The sequence below is a fragment of the Gossypium hirsutum genome, chromosome A09, assembly GCF_007990345.1.
Source record: "Gossypium hirsutum isolate 1008001.06 chromosome A09, Gossypium_hirsutum_v2.1, whole genome shotgun sequence".
NCBI classification, from domain to species: domain Eukaryota; kingdom Viridiplantae; phylum Streptophyta; class Magnoliopsida; order Malvales; family Malvaceae; genus Gossypium; species Gossypium hirsutum.
The window spans coordinates 25,635-41,995 of record NC_053432.1 but is presented as its reverse complement, the minus strand read 5'-3'; the positions used below and the strand labels follow the sequence as shown (position 1 = coordinate 41,995).

General features: G+C 33.9%; 1 protein-coding gene across 6 annotated transcripts; it reads left to right on the top strand.

Moving 5' to 3' along the window:
• The first annotated feature begins 263 nt into the window (after window positions 1–263).
• Window positions 264–11,051, top strand: LOC107889829 (ATP-dependent DNA helicase At3g02060, chloroplastic). 6 transcript variants are annotated; one of them, XM_041077553.1, is made up of 18 exons: window positions 264–1,008; window positions 1,146–1,371; window positions 1,613–1,858; window positions 2,189–2,323; window positions 2,713–2,837; window positions 3,468–3,607; window positions 4,044–4,114; window positions 4,378–4,539; window positions 4,946–5,032; window positions 5,125–5,298; window positions 5,585–5,629; window positions 6,376–6,732; window positions 7,062–7,472; window positions 7,589–7,722; window positions 7,911–8,027; window positions 8,451–8,690; window positions 10,449–10,558; window positions 10,708–11,051. In XM_041077553.1, the coding sequence occupies exons 1-13, from the start codon at window positions 401–403 to the stop codon at window positions 7,161–7,163; spliced, it is 2,478 nt and encodes an 825-aa protein (XP_040933487.1). In that variant the 5' UTR covers window positions 264–400; the 3' UTR covers window positions 7,164–7,472; window positions 7,589–7,722; window positions 7,911–8,027; window positions 8,451–8,690; window positions 10,449–10,558; window positions 10,708–11,051. The 6 variants fall into 6 exon arrangements, with proteins under 6 accessions (XP_040933487.1, XP_040933490.1, XP_040933491.1 ...); XM_041077556.1 differs by having other exon boundaries at window positions 7,062–7,489; XM_041077557.1 differs by having other exon boundaries at window positions 7,062–7,498.
• The last annotated feature ends 5,310 nt before the right edge of the window (window positions 11,052–16,361 follow it).

Here is a 16,361-nt window from a genome sequence, read left to right as displayed (position 1 = left end):
AATTCACAATCCGTTTATATGATAAAAAACAAAATATCTCCAAAATAAAAATATATCTCACTAGATAACAATATTCTCTAATAACTACTAAAACCTTCAACTATTTACTCAAATTATTAATCAAAAACACACTTTTGTCACTAAATATAAATAAATAAATTTCTTTTATAAAAGTTGATTGGAAGCTAACCAAAAATTTTCAGGGGAAAATATCTGTGTCCACACATACAAAATGACTTGATAAATATCCTCACTTAGTCCAAAACCATAAAAACTCTCTTAAACCTCCTCTTGTTTATCCCCTGTTCTGTGCCTCTTGTTTATTCGTCTTCCCCAGCCCAAAAATGCCCACTTTTTCTTCTTTTCTCTGAGCATTCATTTCTCCTCTTCTTCCTCAACTATGGGCTCCCTCCATCCGGTGCCACAAGTCTGCACTCCTCTCCTGCTGAAATTCAGCCCTTCTTCTCCTTCTATCTGGACCCTTTTCACGGTCAACCGCTCTTTCCTCTACAAACAGAGATATCCATTATTAGCTACCATGGCTGTCTACACTCAAGGGCGTCTCCCCGTCTCAAGTCCCAACACCCACAAATTGGCTCCGAAAAGAGAAAAGATGGAGCTTGAGACTGATGCCATCTCCATTCTACAGGAAAAGATACGCCGTGACCACGGCAAGAGAGAGGCCACAAGGCCTAGAATGGACTCTCAGGAGGCTGACATGTACATTCAGCTTGTGAAAGAGCAGCAACAGAGGGGATTGCAGAAGCTGAAAGTGGATAGGGAGTGTAAGGAAGGAGGTGTCTTCAGCTACAAGGTTGATCCTTACACGCTGCGTTCTGGGGACTATGTTGTTCACAAGAAAGTGGGTGTTGGCAGGTTTGTTGGGATTAAGTTTGATGTTTCTAGGACTTCTACTGAACCCATCGAGTTCGTCTTTATCGAGTATGCTGATGGAATGGCTAAGCTCCCTGTTAAGCAGGCTACTCGCATGCTCTATCGATATAATCTATAGGTTTTTCTGCCTCCTTTTTGCTCTTGTTGGATTAATTTTGCTTTGATACCTGCTCCTGTTAGGATCTTATGGTTGAAATGTGAAAACAGCTTTCAATTGCGTCTTTTAAGGCATGTTTTGGTCGTATTTTCAGCCCAAATGAAACAAAAAAGCCTAGGACCTTGAGTAAGTTGAGTGACACTAGTGCATGGGAGAGGAGAAAGACCAAAGGAAAGGTTGCAATTCAAAAGATGGTTGTAGATTTAATGGAGCTCTATTTACATAGACTCAAACAAAAAAGACCTCCATACCCAAGGAGTCCTGCTATGGCTGAATTCGCATCTCAGTTTCCTTATGAACCCACGCCAGATCAAAAGCAGGTACCACTTTCAAAACTTTTACCTTTTTCTCTTACTGAGCTATACCTTTCATAGGTTTTATTGCACTTCAAGGACTTGAATAATCATCTCAGTTATTGTTTAGATCCCTTTGGTATATTCCTGAAAGCAGCAATCTTTCATTTCCCACGAACTCCTACTTTTTCAGCAGTCACTGGAAGATTCAGAGATTGATGAGTAAAATGTTTTTCGTCTGCTAACATGAGCGATTCCCTTGTTACAGGCTTTTATTGATGTAGAGAAAGACTTAACCGACCGAGAAACTCCAATGGATAGATTGATATGCGGAGATGTTGGGTTCGGTAAAACCGAAGTAGCATTACGAGCCATATTTTGTGTGGTGTCAGCAGGGAAGCAAGCTATGGTTTTGGCACCCACAATTGTTCTTGCCAAGCAACATTTTGATGTCATTTCAGAGAGGTTTTCCAAGTATCCGAGCATCAAGGTTGGACTTCTTAGTCGGTTTCAGGTACAAGAAGTTCATTCACTGGATTGACCTCATTCTCTGACTAAAGATTGGTATCACAAGCTTTAATAACTTACTTAAACTTGAGGAGAAGTGCTGGACTGGGGGTGGGAAGAGTTTGGTTGACATACTTTCTAATCAAGATATTAAAAGTTCCATATTGCCCTATAAACAGATAATGGCAACAGAGTTGTGTCATAAATTTTGTTGATGGGGTTTACGGGAGGGTTAAAGATATTTGCAGTTTCATTCTCACTTAAATATGTATATGCTGGATCAGAATTTTTCATGAAGGCTACTGTTTGAATTGATATGGCCTATTTGAACATGCAGGGTAAAGCAGAGAAAGAGGAGCATTTGAACATGATAAAAAAGGGTGATCTAGACATTATTGTCGGAACTCACTCACTTCTGGGAAACCGTGTTGTGTATAATAATCTAGGCCTGCTTGTAGTTGATGAGGAACAGGTTTGCCTCCAATCCTTGTCACTATCTTCAAGTCCTTGACTGCATAAACAATGATATTATCTAAGGATTTCCAGGTTTTTGCTTTTGTAGCACTTCAATTCTGGTAAGATTTAGCTTTTTTTTTTATGTAATGGATTAGAGTTGATGATTATGATTTAACCTCCTCTACAATCTTTCAGTCAAGGGAAAGTAATGAAAGCTTATAGCCATGCTGGAATTAGCACCATCATCAATTCATGGTTGTAGATATTAAATGGTGTAGGGAACACTGTGTGTTAGAATTTGTACTAACTGAATTCCTTGCAATGATCTCTTGTACTTTTAGCTAATACAAGTTGTGCCCATTTGGCAGAGAGATGCTTGATTTTCTTGTTTGTATGTTTATGCAGAGGTTCGGTGTCAAGCAAAAGGAGAAGATTGCATCTTTTAAGACTTCAGTTGATGTCCTTACTCTCTCTGCAACACCTATACCCAGAACGCTTTATTTAGCTTTGACTGGTTTCCGTGATGCCAGGTAATATTTGTCAAAAAATCTAAATTGAAGCTTCTTTGGTGCTGGACTTAATCCTAGATTCAGATATCCAGTTAAGTTTGGTTATTGTGATGCCTTGGTGGAAAAAGGGTTGAGTATCAACCATGTCATTGACGTGTGTAAGCTCAGACAAGTTTTATCTGAAAAGTTGTAATACCTTTTACATGCATTGTAGATGCTATGAGTGCCAAGGCTTACCTTGCACATTTTTGTATAAACATGAATCAATGTATTTGGAGGAATGCATTAGGAAACGGGAACTTTGTCATTACTGTAGAACAATATAAACTGATAGATCAATTTTCAGTTTACTTTTTAGGAGTCATATGATCTGTACCATGCTTTTAGATAAGTGATGGCTATTCTTTAAGTAGGTTTCATGAAGTTGCCTCAAGCATTGTAAATATTGACTTGCTTATTAGAATCATATTCCATACTTCAAGAACCTATTCAGAGGCCATTTAGTTTGTATTCATTCCGAGCCTTGAATAAATTACCTGCAAGCAGTGAAAGCATCACTTTAATAGAATAGGCATTTCCTTGAACTTTAATTTCAGATTACTTGTCCTATAAAATCGGTGTGTACTTACTGTCCTTCCTTCATCCTTTCAGTTTAATTTCTACACCACCTCCAGAAAGGGTTCCTATCAAAACCCATCTTTCAGCATTTGGTAAAGAAAAGGTCATTGCAGCAATCCGGTATGAGCTGGATCGTGGTGGTCAAGTTTTCTATGTCTTACCTCGAATTAAAGGTAATGCCTTAATCCAAAGTTTCCTACTTGTTGTACTTTTAAATGTTCTTATCATGCCATTATCTATATGGTTTAGTAATATTTTGTGCTAGTTCTTTTCTGAGGCAAATATATATTGTAGGCCTGCTGCTCTTGAAAAATGGTAATATTGATAATCTTGTCTATATATGTTTATGTATTTGTGGAAAAATAACTATCATCTAATGAGTTGAATCACAGAGCTGATAAATTAGATCAATTAAGATGTCCTTTTTACAGGCGGGAAAAAATGGGGTGGGGGAGGTAAAATGAAAATAAAAGAAAAGCTACCAATGATTAACATTCATATGCTGAGGGTGCGTTGTTTAGATGATTTCCTAGTATATATACATTTCTGTTGTTGTTTTATGTTTCTCTCATTCAGTTTGTTAGTATTGATTCCATTCTTATGTGACAGGATTGGAAGAAGTGATGGATTTTCTTAAACAATCATTTCCAGATGTTGATATAGCTATTGCTCATGGGAAGGTATTTCTTGTTTTTAATATTTGAATTGTGTTTAATTTTTAACGAGCTACCGTCCACTAGACAATAATTGAGTTTTGGCTTTTGAGTGTTATCACTTTTTTTTTTTGAGAACTGAATTGTGTATATGTGACTACATGTTAAATTGTGGATATCATGCTTTCATTTTCAGAATCTTAAAAGTAAACTATTTTACAGAAGTTGAACTTTTCTTTATTTATCAGTTGATTTGAAATTATTTTGGTTCTCATATGTTACTCTTACAGCAATATTCCAAGCAACTTGAAGAAACCATGGAGAAATTTGCGCAGGGTGAAATTAAGATTCTTATATGCACAAATATAGTTGAAAGTGGGCTTGACATTCAAAATGCAAACACTATCATAATCCAGGATGTTCAACAATTTGGCCTGGCACAACTGTATCAGGTCCAGCACTTTCATATTCTTCTATCTCATTTGTTCTTATGAATTGTCAAAAGATGCGGTAAACGTTGAAGAGCACTATCAAATTTTTTATCTGGAAAATAATTTGAGGGGCATATAAACTAATATCTTGGTATACTTTGAGACTTCTCCTTTTCAGTTTTACCTGGAATAATGATGTGTAAATTAAAGGGCTTTTAATGATGCACATGTGGCTCTGTATGTATGTTCATGTGATCTTTTATCTTCTACCAGGGAAAAAGTTTCTTGTCCAGAAGGATTTATGCACAACATTTAACAGGCTACAATGTTGTTCATTCTCATGACAGAGAAAATAGAATACTTTACTGTAGTTTTATATCTCCTGTTTACTTTGTTAATGTTGTTATAATTCTTTCAATTCCCATAGTTGCGTGGAAGGGTTGGGCGGGCGGATAGAGAAGCTTATGCATACTTATTTTACCCTGATAAGTCCTTACTATCTGATCAAGCATTGGTATGTTTTCTATGTTTGCCTTCACTTTTGTTGTCAAATATGCTGAAATGAAATCGTAGAAGTGACCTGGCATTACCATGGTTGTGCCTCAGGAGAGGCTTGCAGCTCTTGAAGAATGCCGTGAGCTTGGCCAAGGTTTCCAACTCGCAGAGAGAGACATGGGTATCAGAGGCTTTGGTACCATCTTTGGTGAGCAACAGACAGGGGATGTTGGAAATGTTGGCATTGATCTTTTCTTTGAGATGCTTTTTGAGAGTTTGTCCAAGGTATGTTCTGGAGCCTCTTCTTTTGTTGGTTGATTAGTGGAATTAACTATTTGGAAATCTAGCTGTCTACCTGGATGCTGTGTTTTCCAGTCTCCTGTCTGCTATATTCGTCCAGTTAGTTAAGTTATAAGATTTGATTCAGCTTCACGGCCCTTCTCTATCAATAAACAGGAAATTACCTAGCTGATAGTTGATATCTACTATATTTGTTAAGCTTCCAGATTTCTACCTGCTGGTATCAAAGTTTTTGCTTGCAATTTCTGACTTTCGCTCACCCCCTTTCCAGGTTGAAGAACACCGTGTAGTATCAGTTCCTTATCAGTCAGTGGAGGTATTTTACTTTGGAATTTGTATCTTCAGAAAATATAATATGATGCTCTTAACATTAATTGCAATCTGAAAAGTATATGAGATTATACACTATGGCTTATTAGGTTCTGTTCTTATTGTGATCATACAAAAACTTTGAATGGGGAAGCCTAAAACTTCATTAGGATTTCATCAAAGCATATAAACTGGAAATAATGTTATTTTATGATGTCAAATATTGCAAACCAACATCCTTTATTTTACATTGACAACCATTTCTAAATGACATTTTTCTAACCCATTCACCTGAAATGCTGTACTAAGAGAATTAGCATTCAAACCAGCTAAGAGTTCAAATGCTAATTCTCTTAGTTTGCCAAATCAACTATGGCTTAGAAACCTGGGTTTGGTTCTGCCTCCTGACTGCAGTTCCTAGACAGGGAAAGTCTATTGGTACATGAAAATCAATCTATTTTGGAAGCATTAGGTAAATAAAGGGGAAACATTCTATTAGCTTTTTAAAAAGCGAAAACGTGGGGTTTGGTTTTGTAACTTCAGTCAGAACTTTTATTGCACCTTATGAAATAATCTCTTGTCTTGATTGCTGGATATTATTCCTCCCTTGTAGTTATTTTCTTGAATAAAAGTTCTCTAAAGTTTAGATTTTAGTTGATGGCAAGTGAATCCAACCTGGATACACTTGAATTGCACCAATTATGTCAGTGGTTTATGAATTCTAACATGGCTTTGAGATTTTCTATTTGCTAGATTGATATCAATATAAACCCTCATCTCCCCTCTGAGTACATAAATTATCTGGAGAACCCCATGGAAATCATTAATGACGCTGAGAAAGCAGCTGAGAAAGACATCTGGAGTTTGATGCAGTTTACAGAGAATCTTCGCCGTCAATATGGAAAAGAGCCATATTCCATGGAAATTCTTTTGAAGAAGCTTTATGTAAGGCGAATGGCAGCAGATCTTGGGATCAACAGAATCTATGCTTCAGGAAAGATGGTTGGCATGGAAACCAGGATGAGTAAGAGGGTTTTCAAGCTGATGACAGATTCCATGATATCTGATGTGCACCGGAATTCTTTGATATTTGAGGGAGGTCAAATAAGGGTAATTATTTTTTATTTACTATGTTTTTTTTGGCTGTGAATAGCAGCACAAAGGTTGAGTAGTTTGCCTTTCTCATGCATCCTATACAAAGTTTGAGTAGTTTCCGTTTCTCATGCATGCTATATTTGTCAAGAGAGTGATAATAGTCAGCATGCTAGCTCATTTAAGTTCATTAAGATGGGAAATAAATTTGTTTGAACCTTAACTTAATAGCATCATGGATTACAGACTAGCACGACCATGCTGGAATTTGTATTTGAATTCTTGAATTTAAATATATCATGATACTTTATTTTTTTATTATTAATTTCTTGATGTGTATATTGCAGGCAGAACTACTTCTGGAGCTGCCACGAGAGCAGTTGCTAAATTGGATCTTCCAGTGCTTGGCGGAACTTCATGCTTCGCTTCCTGCTCTCATTAAATATTAGTAGAGCATGGTCTATTTCACTTGCTGCTGGTTGCTCTATGAAAATTTTTTTTGGAAAGGAAGCCCATAATCTCTCGTGCTCCAATGCATTTTGGTCCATTGTATAAATCACATTAGATGACTGGGGAGAAGAAAAGAAAAGGAAAGAACAGAAACCAACAGCCATTTATGAATACGTAGGAATATAGCATGGGAGGTGGTAGGATCTGATTATGATTGCATTTGTGCGCTGTGTTGAGGCAAGAAAAACAAGTTCTTTACAATTTGTCACGGCAATTATTGTAGCCTTTGATTGGCTCTCCTTATGCTGGTTAGTGGTTATATAAGGTTGCAACAGTAAGCAAGCCAACTTATTCTGCTCATGCTTTAGTGCATTAATGGTCGTCTTTCTGATTTGATGTTGCTGCCTGCAATTGAGTTATGCAGGTCTCTTTCCATAAGCTTAGCATCACAAGGATGTATGCTTGCTGAAGGTAGAAAAGAGGATTGGGAGGTTCGTCATTCATGCCGCTCGTAACAATTACTTTCTGTGCTAAAAATGCTGGACCATTTAATGCATGGTCAGTTAGGCCTTTTAGCCTACCTTTCTCCTTTCCGTTACTGCACACATTCATTCTGCTGGTCTATCATCAATTTTGTTGCCATTTTGCATTCATGGAAAAAAAGATAGTTATATATGTAATATCTATCTCAAACATACGTGGGTTCTTTTATATTTTTCTGCCGGGGTTTTGTTATGAATTTGCAGCCGTCTGAAGCAGAAGCTGGTTTTGATATTCGAATACCACCAACAGTTAATGCAGAATTCTTGGAGAAACGGATAGCTGAGGAATGGGCACCTGCTTCTCGAAACATGTCATTTGAGGTAGAGCAAGTGAAACACTTCTCTCTTAGAAAAAATGGCATCCTGTAAGAATAAAAGGGTGGTGTACTATGTTTTTGGGATCTGTTAGTACAAAATTTCATGGCATCCTGCAATATATTTCTTGAAATCAATATGATTATGTCCTGTGGTTTGTTCAATATTTTGTTCTGCTCATACTGTCAGTTATATGACCTTACACGCATCCCCTCTCCCGCTTTTTGAAGATAGTGACACTCGTCAACTTGTATCGATTTGATATCATCTGAGTCACTGTCTAAATACAAGATCAGTGCATTCCAGGGGAAACAAAGGCGATAAATATTAGGAAAAGAAAAAAGCTGCCCACTTGTATGAGTTTCTCATGGTGTGTTGCTGTTTGTGTGATACCGAATTGCTTCCTGAACTAATTATTTCTGTCTGCAGTTTAAGCAAAAGGGTTCTACGCAAGATTACCGGGGAAGGCCACTCATAACTGCTACTGACAGGTCGAATCCATGGTGGGCTTTGTTGGTAGAAGCTATCAAGAAAGCTAATGGAAAGATTGGGAAGCCAGAGATTTTTCCCGCTGCTACAGATTCTCTTTATTTTCGGCAACAGGGCCTGCGAGCTATTGGTTTTTCACCTATGGCTAACACTCCTGTTTTGCTTCATGACCATAATGAGGTACATCTTGTATTATTATCGTTATATGTTAATGTGCATGCTTGCATATTTATGCACACTCACACAAAGTACTGTTAACCCCAATTAGGCGCCTCTTGCATTAGTATTGTCATATTTATGCTTGCATCTTGTATTACAAGTGCAGATAGCCGAAACCTATAGTACTCTTTAACCACAAAGGACTCGTCATTGAGGATTCAAGAAGTTACAATTTTTTGTCATATGCACATTTGGATCCCATCTCTTGCAACTTGCAAGTGGTATATATGATGGAAAATGGATTATGAGCATTTATACACTTTTTCCTCTGATATAGAGTAGAGTATAGAATCAATACACATTATGACCATGTTGCTTGGACTCTTCATTTGTTTTTTGAAATTCCCATGTCTAACACATGGATATGGGGATATAACTTCCAAGGATCCTCCAAATACATGACAAAACATAAAAAGGACTAACCTTGCTCATGTTGGATACATAACCATATCCGACACTCAAACCCGAGTCCAAGTAACTTAGCATTTTAATGAAGGTTGACAGAGATGATCTACCGTGTGAATACAAGTATGTGATACAAGAAGAACTAGAACTCCCTTCAGTTAACATTCACTGCCAAAATGTGATCTGAGTATCTAATTGTTGTCTTTTCTACCTTACTGCAGTTTCTAAACCAAGCTGAGTACTTGAAAGGAATCGACGTATACGAGTCCATTATTAAAGCATATACATCATATATCCCACCTGGAAGAGATAGCCTTTCGAGAGACGAGTTGTAAAAGGGTTAGCACGGTTGGGTACCTTCTTTGTTGTAGCGTTTTCATTTTTCATAGTTCCTTGTCAAAGTTCTACTTGGTGGTTGAATAATGGAGTTTGAGATGAAATGACTCCTTTAAACATTATAGTGCTTTAAACTGATGATTTCTTCAGGGATGGATGGGTCCTAATTATTCAATCTAGGCTTTTATATGTATATTATTTTTGCATGACCTCTATATGCACCTGAACGATGTATATGTACCTGAACGATAATATTTTATATGATATTGATAATATTAAGAAGTCCTAATTGCAATGACCTCTATATGCCTTAAGAGTATGATTTTTCATTTGAGAAAATGGTTATGCTGTGTTTATTTTACTTCATTTCTATCTTTTAATGAGAAAGAAGGGGCCCTTGTTTTCAATGTTGAGTGTTGAAATATAAGTCCAATTAGCATGGTTTTAAGTCCTAAGGTAGTCACATTGAGTTATTCTTAATGTTTAGCATGATCTTCATGTTTTGGCATCTGTTGGGGTATGCTTGATTGATTTCCCTTGATATATGATATTGATTGACTTTACATTGGGTTTTATTATGAATTAGGGATACACTAGTTTACATGTAGAGAATGCTGTCTTTGCTTTGTGTGACTGTTTTATCTGTCACGTTTTTACTGTTAGTGCATCTAGTTTCCAAGCATATAATAACTTAAAGCATTATTTAGTATTTAGTTATTTGTAAGCTGTCTTTAATTATCTGTTAGTGAAGTAAGTACTCACTTTTTGCTTCATTGACCAAGCTTTAACTGACCTATATCAAGTTGCGTTATGTTTCTTGAGGATTACTTCTTAGCTTTCTTTCCCGGTAGAACTTGCTAAATGATTGGCAATAGGGATTTCCTTTAACCGTCCAACCATTTTTTGATCGGCCAGTTGTTGTAATTACAACTTTCTTTTGGATTTTACAAGTTCCCTACTATCTTGATGAAGCTACAGGATGGGGTTTGGAAGTATCTGAGCTTAAGAAACAACTGCAGGAAGCCAAGTCTAATGGCATCACTATTAGGGCCTTGGTTGTAATAAATCCAGGCAACCCAACAGGACAGGTATCAATGAAATGCTTTCAGAAAAGTATATTATAAATGAAAAAGGTTCATGCAATTTCATTTTTCTATTTTTCATTTACGGAATGTGAATGAGCTTATACAAAGTTTGGAATTTTGACACAGAATATAAACTCTTTTACTGTCTCCAGGGTATTATGGAGAGTGTGGAAAAAGGGGAGGTTACATGGAGGTTACTGGGTTTGGTGCTGATGTGAGGGAGCATATATACAAATTAGCATCTGTGAATGTGTGTTCTAACATCACTGGTCAAATTCTTGCTAGTCTTGTAATGAGTCCACCTAAGGTTATATCTTTTGCCATTTAAAGCCAGTTATCTGTTTGTATTCAAATGACATTGGATGTATGACATAGGACTAAATAGATTTTGAGCTTTGACAAGCTGCTTATAAGCATTGTTTCTTATAGAAGAAACACATTATTGGAGAAAGCTTTTGAATCTCCCAACTATTGGATTTGGGTTTCTTTTTGACAATTTGTTTATTGTGCTTTTGTTTAGATGATGAGAAAGGAAAGTCAAGAATTATATTTACTCGTTAAGTTAAATGAAGATATTTGTAATTTAAAAAAATAAAAATTCAATATAAATTTAAAATAAGAGTTTAACTAAAAAATAAGAGTTAGTGGCAAAAATTAATAAAATTTAAATTTTAGTGGTAAAATTCAATAACATAAAAATTAAGTTACAAATTTACTCATATTTTTTTAAAAAATAACGGCAAATATAAATAAAAATAAAGTACAGTGACAAATTTCAATATTTATCTATAGTATAATGATAATTTCGCACTTTAATACTTTTTAAGAAAACAATATTTGAATTTTTTAGAATGGTACGGTAAAAAAAAATTTAAAACATAATTATTGTGCCAGCTATTTTAAAATTTTTACCAAACACAATTTTTAAAATTTTTAGATAATTTGGTAAGAAATTAACTGTATTCCAATTATTAAATAATATGGTAATTTAAAATAATTTTAGTACAAGATCATATATATCTAATATAATTAATCGTCATTAATTTGAATTTATATTAAATAAGTAATTGAAAATATATATTTTATTAAATTATATTTAATAATAATTATGTTAAATTATATTTCATAGTATTATATATTATGATTTTAGAAAATTCATATAAGAATATTTAATATTAAGAATTTTATTAAATTATATATTTTAATTAAAATATATTTAATAGTAATTATGTTAATTTATATTTTACAGTATCATATATTATGATTTCAGTAAATTAATATAAGAATATTAATTATTAAGAATTTTATTAAATTATATATTTTAATTAAAATATATTTAATAAAAATTATGTTTAAATATGATTAAATTATTTATTATTGATAATAATAATCTTATTATAATTTAAATAACAATAACAATAATCATTTACCAAAACAAATTTATGCTAAGGGTATTCTAGTCATTTTAATTTTTTCCATTATGCTATTACACCTCTATTACATTCAACAAAACACAAGATTACTATTACGCCTCTATTCCATTACATTCAACCAAACAGTTGATTTGCTATTACACCTCTAATCCAATACACCTTTAATCCAATACACCTCTAATCCAATACAGCGAACCAAACGCACCCTAAGTGTTTGATAAGCATTGCCTCATTGGTGGTTTAGGATATGGGGAGTGTCATCGACATTTATGTTCCTCTCTTTCTATATATATGAATTTTAAAGTAAGAAGCAGAAAGTGTTGAGTCTGTAAATACTTTCGGTGATTGGATTTTGCACCGCATTCTTTTGAAGATCAAACATTTTACAGATGTAACTTTTCATAAAAAAGAAAAAAGAAAAAAATTTGGAAATTATGAATTAAACAAAAACGGGTTATTATAGGCGGCAAATGCAAATTAGATTATTGTTTTGTGCACCTGAGTCTCAATTTTTTTTTCTAGTTTTCTAATAAATTTTGCAACCATCATTATAGTATAGTTGTTTACTGAATATGGTTAATGGTTTTGCATTCTGCAAACAAAAGCACAACGAATACTAAGATTTGCTTTCACAGTTCAATTTCTTCATGTATGTGGAATTTAGTTCAGTGAGTAATTATACTATTTAATTCAAAGTATAACAAGTGAATTACACACTTAAGCATAGAGATTTCACTTTTGTACCTGAAGACGAGAACATTCACTTCCAAATTTTTCTTTTGAGAACTTAGGCAATAAATGCTCAATGTTTACAATTCAGTTTGCACTCTTTAACAAAACAATTCCTCAATAAACATATTTAAGTGCTCTTAATATTCTCTCATACATAACCTAGATAAGTCTATTAGCATATCTCAATTTTAACTTGTTAACATAGAATTTAAGTGAATACATAACTTCTTGAAATTAGTTATTACAACATAAACATTCAAAGCACAATGTGTTAAAAGATATGATCTCTAGATATTACCAGTACAATATCGATCAAATCTTCTCAAAGGGTTGTGTTGATTTATTCGAATCCAATTCAATCTTCAACAAACATAAATTGGTTTTCATAGATGGACTATAGTATTCAAAATATCTTCATATTCACTAGCCTAAAGATTTTGCTTCATTAAATTACTAACTCAAATATGGTAAGTAACTTCATCACTTCAGTGGCAATTCGTAGTTGGCATTTTTGAGTGTCACTTAGCTTATTTAGCACACCTTGCCTCAACAATAGCCAAAGTAATAACAAATTAGACATGAAATGTTATATTTGTTGGATCTGATGTTCTGAGTGTAGTATATTTGTTTGAAATCTTGTAATTTTTTTGAACAGATTAGTTAATAAAAGAAATTCACGGATTACATTATTATACTTTGTATAATTGTCCTCATATGATTTTTGCATGCAAAGCAAAAGAGAAGCAAATATTAGTTCACTGGTTGTCTGATGTTTAAATTAATACTAAGCGATATTATGTGGTTGGATCCTAATACGAAAATACAAATTATACCTGTCCATGGGCCGGGCCGAAAAAATTTTGGCCCAACTCTTAGGCCCGGGCCTGGCCCGAGAAAAAATAATAAGCCCGAGCCCGACCCGATTTTTAATAAACACAAAAAAATATTTTAAAATAAAAAAAATATATTTTTAAAGTATTTTAAAATTAAAAAATAAAAATAAAATATATATTTATTATATTCGGGCCGGGTTGGGCCGGGCTCGGGCCAAAAAAGTTGAGCCCGAGCCCGACCCATTTTTTAAACGGGCTTCGTTTTTTTTGCCCAAGCCCATATTTCGGGCCTATATTTTTACCCGAATCCTCCCATATTTCGGGCGGACCGTCGGGCCGGGCCGCCATGGACAGGTCTATAGTAGACAAACTTAAATGTGTTCTTAGTCTAATCGGAAATAAGCAAACCGATTAAAAGACTAATATGCTATCAATCAAATCTAATTCGGGAGATGCCTTATCTTGCACATCAGAGCGAATGACTTTCAGAAGATAGGGACATAGATGTGACTAACTAGACTGACAGTGCATTAGACTGGACCAAAAGAGAATGGATCTTGAATCCATTTATAAATTTATTCACTTGTGATGTTCATAGTGTGGCATACCTAAATCACTCGGACTATGTATGTGTGACTCGTATACTTTGATGTAAGTAGAAGCCTGAGTTCAAATAGACAAGGAATCCAAAGCTGGTGCGTTGGGTATACTACTTCTGTAGTATGTAGTGTTATTAACAATAGTGAAATTCATAACCTAAGACTTGGGTAAATGATATCCTCTTATTGGCATTACATGATTGATGAAAAGTAAACATGGTCATGGGTCATTCTCCCTATAAATAGATGGCACCGGTAGAGTTCAAATCACACCAACAGAAAGAACGAAAAAAAACAAAAGTTTCTTCGGAGTTTTCGATATTGCTATTTTGGCAGAAAGTAGTGGAAATTTATTTTAAGAATAAATTTTATTTTTTGGAAATTGCAATTCTACCAATTTCTATTTAAGAGAGATTTACTTTCATATTGAAAGTAAAGAAAATATTTTAGGTTCTGTATTTGATTCAATTTGTTCAAGTCTACACTTGAAGCAGTTTGTGGTACGAGAATAGTGGAGAAGATTCTTTGGTTAAAAGTCGGGAACGACAAGGATCCATTTATCTGAAAACACAAGTATGAATTTGGTTTAGGGTTTATTATTATAAATATCTTTTCAAAATTTTTATTTTTTACGACACAAGAAAATCATTTTTGAATCAGATTTTTTCCAATAATTGGCATCAGAGCGCCATATTTGTTGAAGTATGCTTTAAAACAAATCATGAGATTATTGGAATCACATACTCGTTTTACCTTGTTTATTAATATAAGGCATTGCCATTATTATTTCAGTTTCTTTTTCTGTATATATAAATAAACTAAATTGTAATAAAGTCATAAGAAAATATGATTATACTTAAAAAGGTCATTAGTTAAGTATTATTGTGGGTTGAATAACAATAATGCATTGAGACCAATGTGTAGTTAGTTGGTGTCAAAGAATTGTTATTGTCATAGAGATGTCAAAATTAATACATGAGTATGTGCTAGAGAACAACATATTGGACTAACTCGCTATGATTATGTTTATTGGATTATTATGTAATAGTCACAATATTACTCATAGTGATAACTATGTATATGATCCTTAGACTTAAGATCATCATTGTCCTAACACTGTGAGTCGTATATTTTGGATGCAATCAAAACGTCTATCGTAACAAGTTGTACTATAAAGACTGATGTTGGATATACCACAATCCATGTAATGAGATATTGTTGATCAAGATAGGATTTATCCCTGCAACATAATGGAAGCAATATCTTAGGCCTTTTTTAACACTCCTTACTCGTATTTAACTCCAGAATAGGGTATGAGACATTACTAGAACACTTACACATGTAAACGTATTAAGCCGAGTTATAAAATTTCATTCAAATTTAAACTCTTTAAATTTTTAACATGCTTTTATAATTCTTTACAACATATTCTCAAAATATTATATTCATAACAAATAGGGCCTACGAGACCCGATACTTACTCATGTAATTCAATGCTTCATTTCCATTTTATTCAATTCACAATCTTTCATGTTCACAATTCAAATCAATTTCTCAATCCAATATATATATCAATACCACAATAATTCTTTTAATTCAAATCATATCACTAGAAACTTCCATTTAATTCATGTACACTTCAATATCGTCAAGTTTAATACTAATACGTATTCACCATTTAACTCAACGTTTATCGATTATACCATTCATTAACACATTTATAAAATTCTTAGTATTACAATGAAAACATCACTTAAGCTTAAATAACAACATCAAATCAACTCATCATCCCCTTTTTCGTCATTTTATTCTTCAAGTATGAACTTAGTATTTCATTTCCTTTCCACACCCATTTCCTATGAATATCACACAAAACAATAACATATCGTTCAAACATAGTCACAAGCTAGTACATTTAAACATAGTTCTTTTTGGAATTAACCACATGATAAACCATTCCAAGTAAGTTTACATAATTTAAACATTATCACCCTTTCCATGATCACAAGCATATTCCCATCTAGGCACTTACCATTTCAATGCATAACTTATAAATTTAACGTGGCATAATTCAACCACCACTTGGCCAAAGCTTAAGCGTGTACACTACACATGTTAGCCAAATAAACATATAGCGTAAGCATTATAAGTATGGCCGAGTTCAACATTTATTCATGTATCAAACTTACCAACATGAGTTAATCCATAA

Coding starts and splice junctions, on each gene's coding strand:
- LOC107889829 (XM_041077553.1), top strand. CDS start 401: ATGGGCTCCCTCCATCCGGTGCCACAAGTCTGCACTCCTCTCCTGCTG. Junction 1,009..1,145: donor ATGCTCTATCGATATAATCT/ATAGGTTTTTCT, acceptor TCGTATTTTCAG/CCCAAATGAAACAAAAAAGC. Junction 2,838..3,467: donor ACTGGTTTCCGTGATGCCAG/GTAATATTTGTC, acceptor TCATCCTTTCAG/TTTAATTTCTACACCACCTC.